At 37.1% G+C, this 19,803-nt stretch overlaps 1 protein-coding gene across 1 annotated transcript; it reads left to right on the top strand.

The window, feature by feature from the left end:
* Nucleotides 1–1,288: 1,288 nt before the first annotated feature.
* On the top strand, nt 1,289–15,278 carry tbx20 (T-box transcription factor 20). Its single transcript, XM_028012587.1, has 8 exons — nt 1,289–1,800; nt 2,570–2,807; nt 3,685–3,849; nt 4,627–4,735; nt 5,896–6,054; nt 7,357–7,433; nt 10,937–11,049; nt 12,174–15,278. The coding sequence occupies exons 1-8, from the start codon at nt 1,671–1,673 to the stop codon at nt 12,500–12,502; spliced, it is 1,320 nt and encodes a 439-aa protein (XP_027868388.1). The 5' UTR covers nt 1,289–1,670; the 3' UTR covers nt 12,503–15,278.
* The last annotated feature ends 4,525 nt before the right edge of the window (nt 15,279–19,803 follow it).

Raw genomic sequence — 19,803 nt, 5'->3', positions numbered from 1 at the left:
CAGATTTTTCAAAGCGTTGTTCCATCTGAGACCTCAGATCTATGACGGTATCCTCCAAAGCTTCACTCCCGAGTCCTCTGCCTGCTGGTCTATTCAAAACTGTTTATCTTGTCCTGAGTGTCTTCCTGCATGTGGGTCAGAAAATTACCTCACACCGTGACATCATCAGAGTTAATGGGGAACTTACTGTGTTCTCAGTACACCAGAAAAGACCTGCAAAAACGATCCATGTTTGTTCCGGAGACAAAATCCAGAAACAGCTGACTTTCCTAAACCATTGCTGGAAATATATTTTTGTTTGTTGCAACCTCAAAGTAAAGCCTCACACTTTCAGTTATTTATCACATATCAGCTATTCTCACTGAACTATTTGATTCAAATTTGTACTTTAAATGTTCCTTAATGAGTCACTTATACTTCTGGGCTTTAAGATATTTTATTTTTTATTTTCTTGTCCATGACAGATGTGACACAAACCTCAAATATTGTACACTTTGGCCTTTACAAAACCAAACAGTAAACTGCTGCATGAAGCTATAGCTTAACTAGAGCAGTACATAATTAATGCAAGAAAAAAAACTCATGAAAACAATATGCAGGTTTAATCAGATTGTTTATATAGATATTTCTGCCAAAAATATTAATTTTTTAAAAATGTATTATGCTAAGTCAAAATTTTCGTGCAAAAGCATGTAAAAACAATCTTGTTATGATATGTTTGATAAGTATGTTCCCAAATGTGTATCAGATGTTTTTTTTCTGAAACTTTTAGCTAAAATCATCAGTCAAATCATCTCAATGTTTTCAAATAAATTTAAAATGTGTGCAGTACAGTTGCACAAATGATCTTAAATGTACCCTTAAATGTCTTAAAAATTTACAAGAAATAATAAGAAAAAAATATTCAAATCATTTAACACGAGTGAGATTTTTATTCTACAATTCAATTTCAGTTTATTCTTTGGTAACTTTCACTCAACAGTCTGACTTGATATCTAAAAGAACCGAGAGTAAAGAAAATCTAAGGAAAGGTTAATACAGACTTTCTTTTATTTTGCAAGACATCAAAGGATTTTTCCTGCATATATTAGTCATTTCAATCTGTCATCAGCCTCTGCAGTCATAAAATTCTCACATTATTACTTCCAATCTCCCTCTCTTCTCTGTCTCTGCCGCCCTGTCTGTCTTTGGCTTGGAAAAAAAAAAAGAGAAAGCCTGGCAGTAGCAGGTGATTTAATTGGCTGCTCGCTTTCAGGGCCGCTGTGAGCCAGTGGGAGCGTGACGTGGAGCCAGAGGCAGCGATTGGAGGGCAAGCTGGAATAATAAGGGAAGGCTGGACCGGAGCAGACTGAAGCGTCCCAAAGAGCCGCCGGCCTCAGGTCTGACAGCCCCCAAGAGTCAGCAGTGCGTTCTTCCTTCACCATGAATCCAGCCAGACCACATCGGCAGCAATAAAACCTTTTTCCTGTCTTTTTGAGTGCCGATTGTTAACCTGTTTGCGCCTGTAAACTCTGTGCGCAAGAAAGTCCTGAGATCTGGAAGAAACTGCGCGTAATTTCCTCAATCTTCACTTCCTTCTGCCGCTTGGAGCCAAAAGCGGCCGGTATTTCGGGAGGTTTTCTGCTTTTATTTTTTTAGAGGGGAATATTTTTGCCTTTTGACACACCGACATGGAGTACACGTCATCCCCAAAGCCGCAGCTCTCATCCCGGGCCAATGCTTTCTCCATAGCCGCCCTGATGTCCAGCGGAAAGTCCAGCAAGGACAAGGAGGCGGAGGAGAACACCATCAAACCTCTGGGTAAGAGAGGAAGAAATCCAGCTTTATTGTTTGAAAAGTTGTTTGTTGAAGAAAAATAATTACAGTGTAAGATTTTATACAATGAAGCACCAAAATGTGAGAAAAGTTGGTGCTTTTATTTTTTTGTGACGAAACCTGCAATTACAATCAACTATCTTAAGCTTTTAAGCACTCCTGTTTATCCAAGGCGCCGATATTTACTGATGGAAAGTATAAAATAATAATTGTTTTTTCTGAAAATACACGGGCATTAAATACATTATTATATAATTTTGTGCGACAAAAGGAGGTCTTCGGAATTTTCAAGATGAAAATGTGTAAGTAGGGATATTTTTTTCCTAAAAGTGATGTGTAGTTTTCACAGAAATCTGGGTTTTGTTCATTTATTTATTTTTTGTTCTTAGTGGACTTATTTATTATAATATAATATAATATAATATAATATAATATAATATAATATAATATAATATAATATAAATTTATATGATTTTCCAATTTCTGTTCAAACTGTGATATAAAATGTAAATTACATGAAGGATTACGTTTTTCTATTTGTTCGTTTATTTGTTTTAATTCTGTAGATTGTACACGGTTTTATTTTTGGAGTACATTTAAGTTTAAAAGTCGTATTATTGATGTTTTCATCATTTTAGAATGGTTTGTATCTCTTGTTCTTACAAAATAATTTTAAAATAATATCAGGACGATCCTCACGGTTACTCTCCATTTCTCTTTCATGTTTACGCATCCGCGTTTCTGATAAAACCAGAACAATTTGTGGAGAAATCCTCCTGCAACCAGCAGGCTCTGGCTGACCTGTCGTCCCTGGACGGGCACGGGGACTTCAGCGGGAGCGCGCCCACGGTGTGCACGGAGCCCCTCATCCCCACCAATCCCGGCATCCCCAGCGAGGAGATGGCCAAAATCTCGTGCAGCCTGGAGACCAAAGAGCTGTGGGACAAATTCCACGAGCTCGGCACTGAAATGATCATCACCAAGTCTGGAAGGTAAACCGGACGCGCTGCTCTGTAATCACTCCGATCACATCAAATATCACAGAATACAAAATAAAATGAGGAAAAGTAGAATAATGACATCAATGTTTGTTTTTATATAAAGACAAAAATGCATGCGAAGCTCGAATTTTTTCTGAGACTGCGGAGGAATAAAATGCACAACAATATCGCTTCCATCCATGTTATCACCAATTGCCATTTTATTGGGTCTCACACAGGTTTAGTGTGTGACCCAATGCAAAATATTTAATTAACAATAAAAGTGCTGCCTCCAATTATGTTGTATTTGGAGGAAAAACGTCCTGAATTTTCTACATAATTCATGATGCAACTGGAGGGATTTTTACTCGGCGCATATGCAACTTCTTTAAATATAACATAATTCAAACAGCTGAGAAAATGTCACTAAATGGGAATATTATTATTATTTCACAATTGGAATGTCTCGCCTTAATCTAACATAGTTCTCATAATTTGATGGTAACATAAGATTTGGTTGTAATTTTTTCAGTCTTTTAAAAATCAGATTTCAGTTCTCTCACTGCTGTTTGTCCAGACTTTGTTTTACTTTGGTTTTTACTTGTTGCTCCCTTCTGCGTCGTATTTTATCTTATTGGCTATTGTCTTTTCTGGTCAGTATGTTCAATAATTTATTTTTTTTAATTTTACTTCCGCCAGCATTATACTGTTATTTGTGACTAAGTCAGAATAACTAAAAAAACTCATTTAATATTAATTTTGTATATTATTTAGTTTTAAATAATATTTTATATTGCAAAGCGGGTTTTTTTCTTGATCTGTTGTTAGCTCTTTTTTCCCCAATAAATAAATAATAAAAATAAGAATAAAAATAATATGTCACATACAGGCGGATGTTTCCTACCATCCGGGTCTCTTTTTCCGGAGTGGACCAGGATTCCAAGTACATCGTGCTGATGGATATTGTTCCGGTGGACAACAAGCGGTACCGCTACGCCTATCACCGTTCCTCCTGGTTGGTGGCCGGCAAAGCCGACCCCCCTCTGCCCGCCAGGTAAAGACCCCAACACGCTCCATCTTTCCAGGAGTCTTCAGGATGATTTTTCGAATAACTCGCAAAATGAAGTCACGTTTCTAGCTCTTTAAAATTGGTAAAGATGTAAAGATTTAAACAAATATTATTTAAGTTAGCCTTAGAGGCGAATTGAAGTATATAAAAGTATATAAAGTATAAAGTATATAAACAAATTAAAGTTGTTGTATTTTCGTGTTTTATTTTTTATGCATCAAGGACGATTATATGTGTAGTCTCCATGCAACAACCATACTTTCGGTGCTTATCTATTATTTGTTCAGAAGACCAATAGCACTTATTGATCTTCCACCTTTATCGAAAAAACAGACGACCATTCAGCCATCTATTTTTCACGTAATTAACATGTAATTACAGAGCTATATAAATTATTTCAGGCTCTGGATAATTATTCAGATTCTGGACACACTCAGTTCTTTCTGGAAAAAAAAGTCAATATTTTCCTAGTTAGTGCACACCTGAAAATAAAGAATGATGAGCATAAACGGCGGTAATCGTGAAATAATAAATCAAATTCGGCAAATTTTCAAGAAAAACTAAGCATCATATCCTTTAAAAACTACTTTCTTTCTCCACGCTCGAAGAAATGACAGGATTTAGTCAGACGTTTTACAACGAAATGTTTGCCAAGTGTCAATTAAGAGTCAATCAAGATCCGCGCGTTGATTGGTCGTGGCGGCTGCGCTTCGAATGCCTCTCGGCCAATCAGAAGTGAGATGTCGCGCTCTCCTCCGGCAGGTTGTACGTCCACCCGGACTCTCCGTTCACCGGAGAGCAGCTGATGAAGCAGATGGTTTCCTTCGAGAAGGTCAAACTGACGAACAACGAGCTGGACCAGCACGGACATGTGAGAGCAACTTTTGTTTTTCTCCGAAAATGACAACAAATAGGTTTTTATGGAGCCGTAAAAATAATTAAAATAGCAAACACAGCCTGACTTAGGTCTTACCGAGCAGACAAAACCATACAAATAGTTCCTAGAATGCACAACTAAAGCAAGGAAGTCAATACATGAACCCTCACGGAGTCATTCATGTCCAACAAAAACAGAAAGATATATTTTTTTACTCCGTTTTATTTGATCATACTGTCTTAATATTTATATATTAATGATTAAAAACCTTAAAGTAAAATAAATAATAAATCTACCAGGTTTAGTTGCTCTAAATAGCAGAATGGGCCTAAAAATACCAGAAATACTGTTTGTCATTAGGTTGGAAATATGTGAATGAGTTTTATGAGGATAAATACGGGTTTGTGAACAGTAGAGTTTGCAAACCCTTAATTTGACAATTTTATCCAACACTCTACTGACCACAGATAATGTTTTAAGAAACCATAACGTGCCTCTTTGTCAAAGGTTCAAATTTCCTCTGTTCGGAAAACTTTCATTCAAATTGAAAGAAAACTGAGAACAAACACAAATTAACCAGCATCTTTACTGGGTTTTGTTTTAATTTCTGAAATCATCTTCTTACGTGATGTCAGGCAATGAGAGCAATCATGTTTTAATCATGTTATTACTGGGTTTACGCTGAGCTGTAGTTTTATTCCTTTGTCATTTTTCTTTATTATGTCTTTATACATGTCTACAGTAAATTTTGTAGTGTTAAATAAACACTTAAAGAGTTAAATTTAACACTGTGTCCGAGTCTATTTGGTCCTTTACTGTGTATAAGTATTAAGAGACTAAAGACTTTCAGTTTGTCTGTTGTCCTGAGGAACAACAACAAATTAGCACAGAAGGCTGCCCTGCATCTGTTGAGGACCTGGAGGTCGTCCAGTTAGTGTTGGTGGGAGTGATTTACAGTGTAAACAGTAACGAAGGGTAATGTCCGGTGGGTCCAACATGTGAGGCTGACTGATAGGCCATGTCGAGGAGAACAGTCAACTCCAACCTCTCTGATGCAAAATAAGAAAATAATTTATACATTTTTGAGTTTATTCTGTTGTTTGCAGTATGAAAAACCTTCTTTTCATTGTATTTTATTTTTCCTCTCTTTGTAGATCATCCTGAACTCTATGCACAAGTACCAGCCACGAGTTCACATCATTAAGAAGAAGGACCACACCGCTTCGTTGCTCAACCTCAAATCGGAGGAGTTTCGCACCTTCGTGTTCGTTGAGACGGTCTTCACCGCCGTCACGGCCTATCAGAACCAGCTGGTGAGTAAATTAAGTCAAATCACGACTTTGTGTCTCTGCTTGTCGTCTTTTATCTGTTCAGGAGTTCATCCCAGAAACCTTATCAGGACAGGAGTTATGTATAAACTGAGATCAAACGTGTGATCTGAACCAGAGGGTGGCAATTTTAAAGTGATAATCATAAATCGATATTTATTACTATGTTGTAATCTCAACATTATGTGACACACAAAGTCACAGTGAAGGTAGATGACGGACAACAAACACACAAACAAAATATTGAGATGTTGCCAACTTTGTGTCCTGAAATATCTATTTTTTTTTTTTTTGGAAGAATCATTAAGGTCTTACAGCCCCATGCAGCAAGGTCCTGAGTTTGAATCCCAACCTGGAATTTCTCTGCATGGAGTTTGCATGTTCCATGAGCATGTATGGGTTCTCTCTGGGTACTCCAGATTCCTCCCACAGTCCAAAAACGAGACTGTTAGATTAATTTGTCTCGCTAAATCATCCTCAAGTGTGAGTGTGTGATTGTCTTGTGTTCATAGCTGTTGGCAGTGAAAGACTTTTATTTGTGGCGCCCCCTGGTGAGCAGTTCGAGGTACTTGTTCTCAAAATTACCAGACTTAAGATTCGTCTTTCATCAATTTATCAAGTGAAAATGATATTTGGAACCACAATAAAGTGTGGGAGCATACTTTAAAAGAATTCATCAATTTGAGTTTATTCTGTTTGCAGTATAAAAACTTGCTTTTCATTGTGTCTTATTTTTTGCCGTCCTTGCGCCTTGCAGATTATCCTGAACTCAATGTTTCCATTAAAGTATGAAAGCATACTTTAATGTGTCTATAATCTACAGTTTTTTTATTTTATTAAAGAGTTTTTTGTAAAATATTCTTAATTTTATGAATAAAACTAACATTATTCTGAGCAAAAAAGGTTTTAATTATATGCTATATGTTGTAGAAAGGTTTTATAAAATGGAAACCAGGACAAGTGACTTTTATTTTTTATTAGTATATTTTTTACAAAGAATTGTGTTCATTAAACTTATTTTTAAGTTAAAGAATAACTTATTTTACAGTAAGAAGACATGCCAATCATTGATTTTTAGAAATTGCTGCCAAATATTGACTCTAGATTTGATAATGTGGCAATAAAAGAATTAAGTTTAGACATAAAATTACCTACTTAATTAACTTTAATTAAAGAAGAATTGATTTGATCCTTCACAAAAGAATGAAAAAAAAAGTTTTTGGAACAGAGAAGAGAAACCAGTGAGACGTGTCTCACTTGTTTTCTGCTGGTGTGTGTTTTTCCCAGATAACCAAGCTGAAGATTGACAGCAACCCGTTCGCCAAAGGTTTCAGGGATTCGTCGCGGCTGACGGACATGGAGAGGTACAGGGGATTCTGGGCCCAGCACTGTTTGTTGGCCTCTGATAAGACACACACGATTTTATTCATCAAGATCTTTCTTGTTTCTTTTACATCTTTCTCTTTACTGTGTTCCTTCACTTCGCTCTTCTTCTAAATATTTAAAGTGTCCCTTTCCTCCACTGTTTTTTCATGCTGATCATCCGAGTTTATACCATGTTTTTCATTTTTTCCCCTAATCCATGTTCACGTCATTGTTGAGGATTTTTGTTCTTCTTACTCAGTGATTTATTTATTCTGTTTTGTTTTCCATTTCTTTTTCATAATTGTAACCGCTCTATTCTCCTTTTGCCATTTGTGAATTTTTTCTCCTTGTCTTTTCCTCATTGTTAAGATCTTCATTCCTCTTTCCTTATAGCTTGTAATGACCTGCTTTGACAGATGGGTCGCTTTTTTGTTTTTTACCTTTTTCTTTTTAGCTTGAGTCATATAATAAAATTAAATGAAACAAAGAATTTTTATATGACTTATATGCATATTTACCAGAAACAATGCAGCTAAACATAGTGGACATAGAGTGCATATAATGGTTTCCATTAAAGAAATATGGCAATTTAATAATTCAAAGCTGAAGTCCGTGGCTGGATTTGTAAAAATAAAAAAGCTTTTACAGTACAAGCACAGTAAAACCATATCAACAATAAAAAAAAAGGTCTGCATCACATAGAAATGTACACAAGTGGATTTACACAAATAAGAAAAGTTTGAGCTAATTAAAAGTGTGTAAAGTGTTAAAATTGGGTGCAATCTTCTTTCAAATGCGAATGTTGGCTGGCTAAACGTTAACAGATCTCTTAGTGACTCTTCTGCCTTTGAATGAAACCACAGAGTCTCTACTGCAGACATTTAAATTTTTTAAAGATTAAACATAAGAAAACCAAAAGAAATCAATTAAACATTGAAATATCAATAACTTATCTTTTCTAATACATGACAATGATGCCAGTAAATTATGGATAAGTTAAATTACAGATAAGAAGCAACGACAATGATGCTTTTTACTGATGAGGTTAATCATTTGACTGTATGTGGACTTTGTTATTGAAGGGACCACTTATCCACATTCTTCTGAAACGAGCAAAGATCACAATTATAGTAAAGCTGCTTAGTGTGGTATGTAGCTGAAAATTTTGAAAACTTATTTGTTAGATATAATTTACATCAATCACAGACAAATGTGAGTTTTGGTGCCTTAGAAATTCAACTGCTAACTTTAAATGTGCTGCTTGTTAAAGTTCTTAATTTAAAAATACCTGAAAAATGTATTTATAAAATCAAGTAATAGTTCATTTTAAATGACCTATTACTGGGTCATTTACTAAACAAATAGGGCAGCAGTAACTTGCTCACCAGAGCACATTACTGCATTGTCTGCATAAAGTTGATATGTCACTGTTAAAATGAGAAACATACAGTGAGTTAATATAGGTCACTTTTTAAAATAAACTTTTCATCTGTTTCTCAACTCAAATTTCTACATTCTTTAAGTTTGTGCCAATAAAAGGCTTTTTTAGTCAAAACATTGTTTTGTCCATCTTCACATTTCCTTCTGCATCTTGTTATCTTCCTCTGCTACTTTTCTTTTCCCTTACTTTAGTTTTCATCCCAACAATATAAGAAGAACAACAACAACACAGAATTCCAAGAACGTGAGTTTCAGACAAACGCAGAGACTAAGAACTGCCGTGCCTCTGCAGATTTCAGCAGACGCAGCCAAAACACAAACTTCTCGTAATTCCCGATTCCGGCACTGTGGCCAAAATCAGCTGACAAAATCAAGCCATCTGCTCATTTCCCTCAATCAAAGATCCCAAACAGAGACCGCCGAACGCATCCAGACGACCCTTCCTCCCCCTTGAACTTCTCCGTCTTTCTCTTTGTGAGGGCTGTGAATTAGACCTGATCAATTGGTCTTCGGGAGCTGCAGAAATCACATTAGTCTGGAGTCGGCCACTGCACTAAAACACACTGTAATTCAATTGGCTGCAGTGACTGATTGAAACCAGCATGCTCCTCCTCCCCTGTTCCCTCCCCCCCACTGCCATGCACTGTGGGAGTTTGCTTTGGCTTCTGCGCCGCGGGGGCCCAACACTGATAAAAACACACACATTTGTACTCCTCTGCTGACAGATATTGCACTTTCCTAACCTAATTGGAGGGTTTTGGGCTCCAGAGGGGTGGGGCTGAGGCAGGACGCTGCTAATGTGGACGCATTGGTCTGATGATGCACACACATGAACACACACCGCCTCCCCCAACAATATCTGTCACTGCGGTTTAGAAGTGCTCCCTGACAAGTCTCAAATGAGCTAATGCAGTTTGTGGGACTGGTAACACATACATGACACACATGTGCCTGAATCCACACACACCAGCTGAAAAACAAAGTAAATACACAACCTAAACACACTCACAGCAACACAAGAGCTTATTTCACTGAGTGACGCCACATAAACAGTTCATTGGAAAAATATTCAGACCTGTTGAACTTTTTCATACACTGCAAAAAACACAAAATCTTGCTAGTATTTTTGCTCTAGGTTCTAGTGAAAAAATTTTAGTACACTTGAAATAAGACAAAACTAACTTGCAAATAACTTTTCAGAAAGACATAGGCACTTATTTTAAGTCAGTATTTTATTAATATTGATTACAACTGGCAGATTTTGGACCATTGTAATTTTCCCCCACAAGTTAAGATTTTTTTTCTAGCAATTTCTTTACTTTTAAAACTCAGAAATGTCCATAATTTCTTCAGAAAAAGTTTGAGATTAATCTCAAAATGTATAAGTTTTTCTTAGCAGAAAGTTACTCCTGTTTTTTCTTCTTTTCTATCAGCAATAGCCCTGACACACCGTCATTATGTTGTTATGTTGTTATCACACCAAAAAAAGCTTGTTTTTATATTTTGGATAAAAACAGAAGTTCCATCTGATGATTCATGATTCATTATCAAAACTACAATATGTTAACAACTCTAATTAAAGATTTGATCCTTGATGTAATAAGATAAAAGTCCTGTAGGAAAAGAGAGGTCAGTGGGATATGGGAGTGTTCTTGATCATTTATGCCACTTTTATTTTGTTTTATGTAGTGTCTTTATAATTTTTTATGACCACATTAGAAAAAGAGGACAAAACTGACTCAGAAGTCACTGCTGTTAAAGTCCACCAGATAAGAAAACTTTGCTAAATGATGCGTCTTTCCTGTTATCTTTTTAAGGTTGTCATGGAAAATTTATCATACAATTGTGGCGGGAATTAAAATCTTTGCCATTGCATTTATGTATTTTATGTAGAAAAAGCCAGGGTCAGTGTGTGCTGAAAGCAAAACTAGATATTACTGTGTAACTCTTTGACTTAGTAATCTAGCGCTGGTTGTAAGCTACACATCACTGCCGGTGCAATGATAAAACAAAAGAAACAAAGAGATTTACTTTGGGGCTCTCTCTTTGGCTTTTGCTGCAGGGAAAGTGTTGAGAATCTGATCCACAAGCACTCGTACGCCCGATCGCCGATCAGAACCTACGCTGGCGACGAGGAGAACCTGAGCGAGGACGGACACACCACACACACCAGAGGTGAGCGCTCTGAAAAGTTCATTATTTTCAGTAACTCAATTCACTGAGTGAATCATATATATATATAATTATTTTATATTACATAAAATAATATAATAAATCTTTTTAAAGAATTACATTTTATTTTTATTTTAATGATTATGGCTTACAGATAATAAAAAAAAAACCTATTCCATGACTCTTAAAATTTGGATATTGTGAAAATAGTACAGCATATTCATAGAAAATTGTGTGAAAGGAAAATATGCACCAGCAACAGGGACCACTGTAGCCCCGACCGGATTGCCAAGCAAAATCTTTTCAAGAATTTGGAGATTCTTCAAGGGAGTTGACTGAGACCAGAGTCAGTGCATTAAAACCCTCGATGCTCAGAAATCACATCTCTTGTCTCAGAACTATGTTACCTGAAACCAGGAGAAAAAGAACTGGACAACTGCTCAGTGGTCCACAGACCTCTCTTCAGATGAAAGTAAAGTTTGCATTTCATTTGGAAAGAAGAGGAAGAGAGGAGTAGCACAGGTTTCAAGTTGAGTTGAGTTCAGTATTTAGTTTCCATGGTCTGTAGCGATATGGGATTTCATGTCATCTCTTGGTTCTGGTTCACTTTGCTTTCTGAAGTCTACAGTCAACTCAGCCATCTACCAAGAAGTCTTACTGCTTTGCTCTGCAGGCAAGCTTTATGGAGATGCAATCCGAGTCAAGTTCAGCCCTGTTACCTAGCAACCCAAGCTGAGCTGCAAAATGTTTGGTCAGATGGTTTTATCACTGCATGTGCAGTACAGTGAATACTGGAAAAGACAAAAGAAAGTGTTTTGTTGTTGACTCATCATTCAGAATGCACTTGCTGCATTCTAGTTGGTTGTGTGGCAGGCTACACTTCTGCTTTTCAAAGACATACTGTTGTATGATTGCAGTTTTCACATGCAAGTGTAAACGTTGGGTTTGGGGGTAGTTTTCAGCAGCGGCTTATTTGGGTTTAAAGTGAGAAGAGACCAGAAAACACCTCAGTGTGAAAGGTTTTGTTTCGCTCATAAACCGATTTTAACCTGTCCCAGGAAGCATAGTAGTTTCCCTCTAACTAATCTGATCAGCCCGGTGATTACCTCCGTCTTTTCCTCCTGCAGGATCAGCGTTTACGGCCTCAGACAACCTCTCCCTGAGCTCCTGGGTTACCACCACCTCAGGCTTCTCGGGTTTCCAGCATCCTCAGACCCTGTCAGCCATAGGCACCGGAACCGCCTCCCTACCCCACCCCATCCAGGGATCCTTGCCCCCGTACAGCCGGCTAGGCATGCCGCTGACGCCCAGCGCTCTGGCTGGAACCATGCAGGGCAGCGGGCCGTCCTTCCCTTCCTTCCACATGCCCCGCTACCACCACTACTTCCAGCAGGGGCCATACGCTGCCATCCAGGGACTCCGCCACTCCTCCACAGTCATGACACCCTTTGTATGACTTCACAGAGCAGAGGGCCAGAAATCAGTCTGACCTTCGAAAGGGGCAGACCATTAATCCTCATCACTCTTCATCTGGCTTGCACCTGTCCCTCTGGTTGTAAATAATTCACCTGCAGAGAGTGGGGTGACATGAAGAGGAACCTGCACGCTGAACTGAGGCAGACTGTGCTCCTCTCTCAGGATCTGACTCCTAAGAACAGCTCCGATGTAGGAAAAGACTGACAACTTCATTACAAAGCAAATGCAAGACAAAAATATGTGCATGCATGTTTTATTTCAGCCCTCGAATACAAAGTACAGTTTCTAAATGTTTTTAAAATGGCAGCAAAACCCCGCAGGGTGCGATTCCTAAAAATGACAGAGGGTGGTTGGATGGAACAAGCAGCCATCTTGGCTCCTCTCTGTTAGGAGAGCCAGCCATATGTACAGTTCAGAATAACGACAATGCACTCTGGGATCTACATACTCAGAGGTTTCTCACTGTAAATTATAAAAAAAAGAATACTAGAACGCATGCTGACTGCAGTAGACACACACATTGCTTAACTTTGTATGTTTTAACATGGAATGAAGGACTTCACGTGTAAAAGAGCTAAATGTTTTTGTTTTAAAGGCCTGGTCACAGCAGGTATTACAACCTGCCTTTAACCGAGGCTGTGAGAGCAGACTGCGTCATCAAAGATAGAGTGCAGCAACTTATTGTTTCCCCAAGGATTGTATTTTAGACATATTACACATCATCTGGCAAAGGATGATACCAATTTGTCAAAACTGTTTTTGTTTTCAATTCAAAATGGTTCAAAATCATTTCAAGGAGATTCCAGAGAAAGTGCAGATGTTTGAGTTTTCTCCCACTGTTTGGAGGATAATCAGCACTAGACCTTTCTGACCTGTTGCTACATGCTGCTGGTCAGCTTGCTGAAGGATGGCTACAATATATCTCAGCCATGCTTACAAGAAAGGAAATAAAAATGAAGCGTCACCCACCACACTTACTAAGTTAATGCTGTTTTAAACCACTTAGCAGCAAACTGCAGGCTCTACGCAAGCAAATAGCTTCACTAATTACATTTTAAATTTTTCATAAATACCGTGAAATTGTAATAGGTCATCATACCACGAGAGTCGCAGTCCGGCTCATGTCTACTTCACACCATTACCATAAAATATCATTAATGATGGCAACAAAGCTGAATTTCACACCTTATTTCAAAAACTTTCCTCTACAACAGAGCTGAGAAAGAATATGAGAACGTATTTCATCCTCCTTCGGTGCACTTGCAGAGCTCAGAGTCTAGGCCAAATGAATTAAATCAAAAAAGTAAATTGTATCTGATCTTAATGCTCCTAGTCTTCTTAAGGAGGAAACATTTAAAACTTGCTTCCAGGCAAGCAGTCAGAAGTAATAATAAAAACATACGAGAAGAAAAACAGCAACATCAACTGGTAGAAATGGACTCAATTTAAGAGTGGAGAGACCTAAACGACCAAATTTAATCGTTTAAATTGGGTCAAGCTTTACAGAGATTTGGTGAAGGTCTCTGCAACCTTCAGATGGGGTGTAGTAAACTAAAACTACCTGCAGGCGATATGCAGCAGGTTGAGTTGATTCAACGTTTACACCCTGAAGTAATAACTCTGTGTCCTGATTTAAAAGCACAGGGAGAGGAGAAATTTGGAAGCATGAAGAGCTGACATATAACTTGCTGTTTTGGTCATTTATTAAAAAAAAAAAAAAACAACCAAACAAACAGAGAGACCAGATTTGCAAATCTGTCCTGGTAATACACCAAAATATTCCTGAATATTTAGATTTTTAGTCCATGCAAGTTTTTGTTCCCACTTGCAAAAGGCTGAAATGATGTGACAGCAGTTACCAATGTTGATTTAGTTTTCTGCTTTTTGTGAAAATAATGAAAGGTGTCACTTCTAACAATAGTTTGTTGCTGCATGAAGATCAGATTATTCAGAAATGTTTCAAAAGAGCCAGGCAAACAAATGCTGCAAACAGGTTGCAATGACCTCTGCAACCTTTTCACATCCACAAGCCGATTATGAACGTTTGATTTGATCTTCTTGGTTTGCAGAAGACTTTCTTTTTCAAAGACGTCCTTATCTGATGTCCAGCTTGAACTGAGTTTTACTTTTTTTTTCCAGTGTACACGTAAATACCTTTGGGTTTTGATTTTTTTTATTGAAGATAACCTTTTTTGTTTTTTCTTAATGTTTTGTCTGGCATAATCTGACCCCAATAAGTTTTTGTTTTACTGATTTTTAAGTGCAATATATTTATTTTGATCTGTGGAAAGAATCTGTAATGTGCTGTATCACATTTAAAGTTATTTGTAAACCATGAGAAATATATATATATGAATCACAATCAAAACATTTTCTGTTTTTTTTCTTCTCTTTTTTTCCTAGATGAAAATAAAATAAAATAATTAGGGAAGAAATGCTACTGAGTATTTTGAAAAGTCAACTTATTGAAAACATTTCAATGAGGAAAGTTTCGTAAGCGGAAACATAAATGGCACTGAAAACAATATATTAGGCTTTGTGATTACATCCTACAGTAACACCTTTTGGCCTAAATATTTGAAGAAATTAAAAGAAAAACCTGCAAAACATCAGATTAAGGATTTTTTGATGTATAGCTGCTAGCATGAGCACAACTTAAGCTTCCAGTACGTTTCAGTTCTGCAATTCAGGAATGTCTTTTAGTGTAAAAAAAAAAAAAAAAAAAAAAAAAAGGACAAATGAAATAAAAAATTCTTTAAAAAATCCAAAATTATGATCTTAACCCTTAAATAAAATGTTAATTACAAGAGGCAATAATTTGTTAAAATAAACAGTAAAATGGTTCGGTAATTACATAGAATCCATTAATATTAATAGCAGTTAAACGTCGTCTATGCTTCATAAGTATGTTAGTATAATGAGTCTTTTGTAACTTAATATTCAATAAATGACCACATGAAATATACCCAGATGACAATTAAGTGGCATCCTCTCAACAGACAGAAATCAAGAAATAAAGTTTATTTTTCTTGCAGAGTTAACTGGTGTTCCTTTAAATATATTTTGTAATGAGAAAACTTTTACATCATCTTCTTGAGTTATGATCCAAAGCATAATTGTGGGTCCACCTCTTAATGGCTCTGAAAATAAAGGTCTAGTCAAAGTATGGCTAGAAATCTAATTGGGATGCTTTGGCATGAGCTCATACAGGATGCATTCCTACAAATATCTATAAAAAACATCTATACTTTGGACACCCAGATTTTCTGATTCATGTGTTCATTTTTGGTCCATTTCGATGTCTACACTAGAAAAGAACATTTTAAATGGCACCATTTAGGCATTTACCAGGAGCATTTTAACACACAAATAAAACTCAAAAGTGCCTCAGAATTATATAATTTGTTAGTTTTGTTGCCATGAATATTATTTTATCATCTACACACACTATTTTGTTTTTCATGCTCATCCATATCCAAATTCCATACTTTTCCACTTTTCAAGAGCTGTTGATTAGCCTGTTGGTCTGACTTAAAAAAGCAATACACCCAAAGCAATTCCTCATAAAGTTGTTCATATATATATACACATCAAGTGAAGACTCAACACCAAAGCCATAATACTACACTTGTGGAAGTAAATAATATAAAAACTTCAGTGCATCCATTCTCTGATCTGGCTGTAGGGATACTGAAGACTAAATATTAGTTACTCCCAAGAAACATCTCTCTGTTCACACCTGAAGATTAGTTAGAGATGTGGAAAACACCAAAAGCACAGGGAGAGTGCACAAAAACATTTAAATGGTCAACTTTATGGCTGCAAAGCAACTCTTCTAACTGCCTGATCCGAGGTGTAGGCCTCTGCTTTTCACAAGAGACAAAAACACATGACCTGAAAAACCAAACAAAAGATTAAGTGCCACAGCTTGATAAATATGCCTGTATGTGCATTATTGACTTCAAGGGCAAACACTCATACATATAAACACACACGGAGCAGTCTATCACCAGAGCCATCAGCCGCCACCGCAGACGAACTGACGGATCGATGGCGGGACGTTAGTCACCGTTTCACCAGGAAGAAGCCACTACTTCTGCCCTGATAAGAATCGGTTACATCCTTCGAAAATAAATAAATAAACAAATAAATAACATCCAGTGTGGCTCTGATTGGATTAAAGGGAGAAGGGAAGGGCAAGACAAGCCACCATGAGGTATGGCCAAGCAAATTGGAGCCAACAGTTGGGCTAGAGAGTCCATTTTGGGGTATAATTTACACAGTGAGGAGCATGAGCTGAATCTAATGTCATTTCCATCAATTTTGCATTTTGGCCCTTTTTTCCCCTTCCCTAAGGCTTTTAGCGGTCATTTGAATCATCTGGAGGAGGACGGCCGGCAAGCATTACAACGTCGGAGACGACATTTAGCGCAGCGACAGAGTAAGAGGTGGTTCTTTATTGTGTGGTGACTGGCTGCAGTATTGTATATCCGCCGCTGCACCATCTTGGAAATGGCTAACAATATGCTAATAGGTTAAGAGCACCAAATAGTCCCAGACAAGCCACTTAATGGATGTTTTATCTGCAGGTCAGGAGTCTCATCAGCTGCCATCTCTCCTGACAAGATGTGCCAAGTCAAATTTAGCGACAAAGTGCTTTTAACAAACAGGCCACAAACTGCTTGGGGCAGGACAAAGGACACAGACACGGAAGTGTTTGTGGTGAAACGTGAAACCTGTTGTCAAACAATGGAAAATCGTTGGAGGGGAGATTCACATTGAAAGCAAAATGATCCGAGGACAAACAGAGATGACAAGGCTTTCTGTTGGAGCTCAAGCTAATTTAACTTCATTTACTAAACTGGTCCCATTTCAAATGGGGACGATTTTTGCCAAATTTAGTTTGACATTGAGACCAAAGCAGAATTTCCTCTGACATTTGTTATTACAACTTGAATTTAGCAAAGTAAAAGTGAGTAATATCCTTGACATGAAAATTTAAGTCTACTGCCTTTACTGATATAAGACTTGGAAGTTTAATAAAATGTTTACAATTTTCTTCCTATCCCCAAATAAAATAAAATCGACTGCCGGTATATCACTGACAGCATCAAGTTTGGGAACTCTGAACTTGTGTCTTTAAAACAAATAAAACATGTGGAAAATGTTGCTCACTTATTTTTAAAGCAAGTAAAACTTTATAAATATAAAATCTTTCAAAATGGTGGTGCATGCACATTTAAACATATAAGGGCTGGGTAATAGGAATTTGATCAAGATATTTTGTGTAACTAGAACTACTTATTACTTCTTTGCAGTCTTTGTTAGATAAATGTGTGAGAGTGACCACAAGACACAGCAACAATAGCTTGACAAACAAATACAGGAAAAACATAGACCTACCCATTTAAAATAGGGCTCTTTAGTTTGTCTGTTACATAAAGAACTGTGATATACATCACTAAACCACATACAGTGACTGCATTTAATTATATTTTAATATTTATTAATGCTCTCATAAAACCAGCAGAGAAAATAATACAAATAAGAAATCTGATAGTAGCTAAAACATACAGACAATGGTGTTATCATCTTAAAAACAAAATGTTTATATATATATATATATAGATATATAGTAAAGCTTAGCTTAATTACAGCTCTGAATATGTTGTTTTTGAGTCTGTATACTCAACTAATTTAGTAATTTAATCAATTACTAAATTAGTAGACCATAATTTCAGTAATTGATTCATCATGATTAATCCGATTAACTGTTTCAGCCCTAATTCTCATTCAAATGTTCAAAATTAAAGCAAACAAATTTATAATTTTCATGTAAAAGATTGATTAAAACAACATTCAATATTATCTGCTGAGATAATCACTACAGTGATATATATACAAACTACAGCTGGAATATAAAGTGTAGATAGACCTTTAGGGGTCACTTTTACTGCTGTAACGCATCACCATCCCATCTGCACAGGTGTCACCCTCCATCTCTCCTCTCAGTGCCCCTAATAAACTCAGTCTATCTCCTCCTCTCTGCACGGTGGCAGGTGTCCAGCCCAACTGCGGCCCCTCCAAAGACAACGAGGCCTGATAGCAGGGAAACAGGATGGAGTCGACTGCATAACAAGGACTTATTATGATGATGAAATGTCCTACAAGGTCCCAAACACCCTCTTAAAGAAATCTCTACCTCTGATAAGGGGAGTCTAACAGTCACCCACCCTAAGGCATGCGGGGGAGGAGGGAAGGGTTCTAACCTGATTGGATCGGCGGCTCAGAGGGGGAACATGTAACAAAATCAAATGGCCGTCAAGCCTGTGTCATGCATAATTAATTGGGCCATCTACGACCAAGTACAGAAAAATCCATGGTCATTTGATTAGAGGGGCTTTGGAGGACTCTGAAGTGCACTGCTGTCTGAGCTGCTTCCACACCATCCCCAGTGTCACAGAAACGAAAAGCAACTTAAAGTTCAAGTTTGGTTTCAGCTGGAAGTTCAAGTCAAACCTGCTCTCTCAGTGATGTTTGGAGGTAGGATGAGCTCGTTAAGCAGGGAGACACATCCAACATCAAAGCTCATCCAAAACAAACAAACAAACAAACAGAAATAATCTAATGTTCATAATTGCGCAAAGAAAAAAAAGACAAGCAAGCAGAAATCAGGAAAGCTCCACAAACGCTGGCGTCTATTCAAAGAAGGGCAAGAAGTCCTCTGTTCAGTTTTCTACAAGCCACATACAAACAAGTATGTGGCTTGTGAACAGGTATGTGGGAGGAGGATCAGTTGAGACCAAAACTGACCTTTTTGCCCAAATGCAAAACACTGTGTGTGCCAGAAAACCCGATGCTGAAACCTGCTTTAAGTTTAGGATTCTGCTAACCTTCCTACTATGAAGATACATTTTTTGTGCAAGTGCACCTTGAATTAAAACAAGTTGAATTACTTCCACAATTTATTCAAGTAGTGAAACTTATACAGTTTATTATACAGAATGATGTATTTAAAAATGGATTTCAGTTCATCAACTGAATTAAATAGAAACCTTCTGAATATCATGTACCAACTAGAAGGAGATGCTGATTTTGTAATGATGATTCTTAGTTAGAATTTTCACTTTTTCCTCCTTTCATCTGCTTTCTTTTTTGTGCATCTGCTCTGCTCCGTCTTGTCTTTTTTTTACATTCTTTAAAGAAAACAAGACATTCATTAATTGTTTTGAGGTTCTGTCTTCTTCATAGAATGTCATTTTACACAACATAATTATGAAA

Source organism: Xiphophorus couchianus, chromosome 3, assembly GCF_001444195.1.
Source record: "Xiphophorus couchianus chromosome 3, X_couchianus-1.0, whole genome shotgun sequence".
Classification (NCBI taxonomy): Eukaryota; Metazoa; Chordata; class Actinopteri; order Cyprinodontiformes; family Poeciliidae; genus Xiphophorus; species Xiphophorus couchianus.
The sequence above is the reverse complement of the archived record's forward strand: the minus strand, read 5'-3'. Positions and strand labels throughout refer to the sequence as shown.

Coding starts and splice junctions, on each gene's coding strand:
- tbx20 (XM_028012587.1), top strand. CDS start 1,671: ATGGAGTACACGTCATCCCCAAAGCCGCAGCTCTCATCCCGGGCCAAT. Junction 2,808..3,684: donor ATCATCACCAAGTCTGGAAG/GTAAACCGGACG, acceptor TGTCACATACAG/GCGGATGTTTCCTACCATCC. Junction 7,434..10,936: donor CGGCTGACGGACATGGAGAG/GTACAGGGGATT, acceptor CTTTTGCTGCAG/GGAAAGTGTTGAGAATCTGA.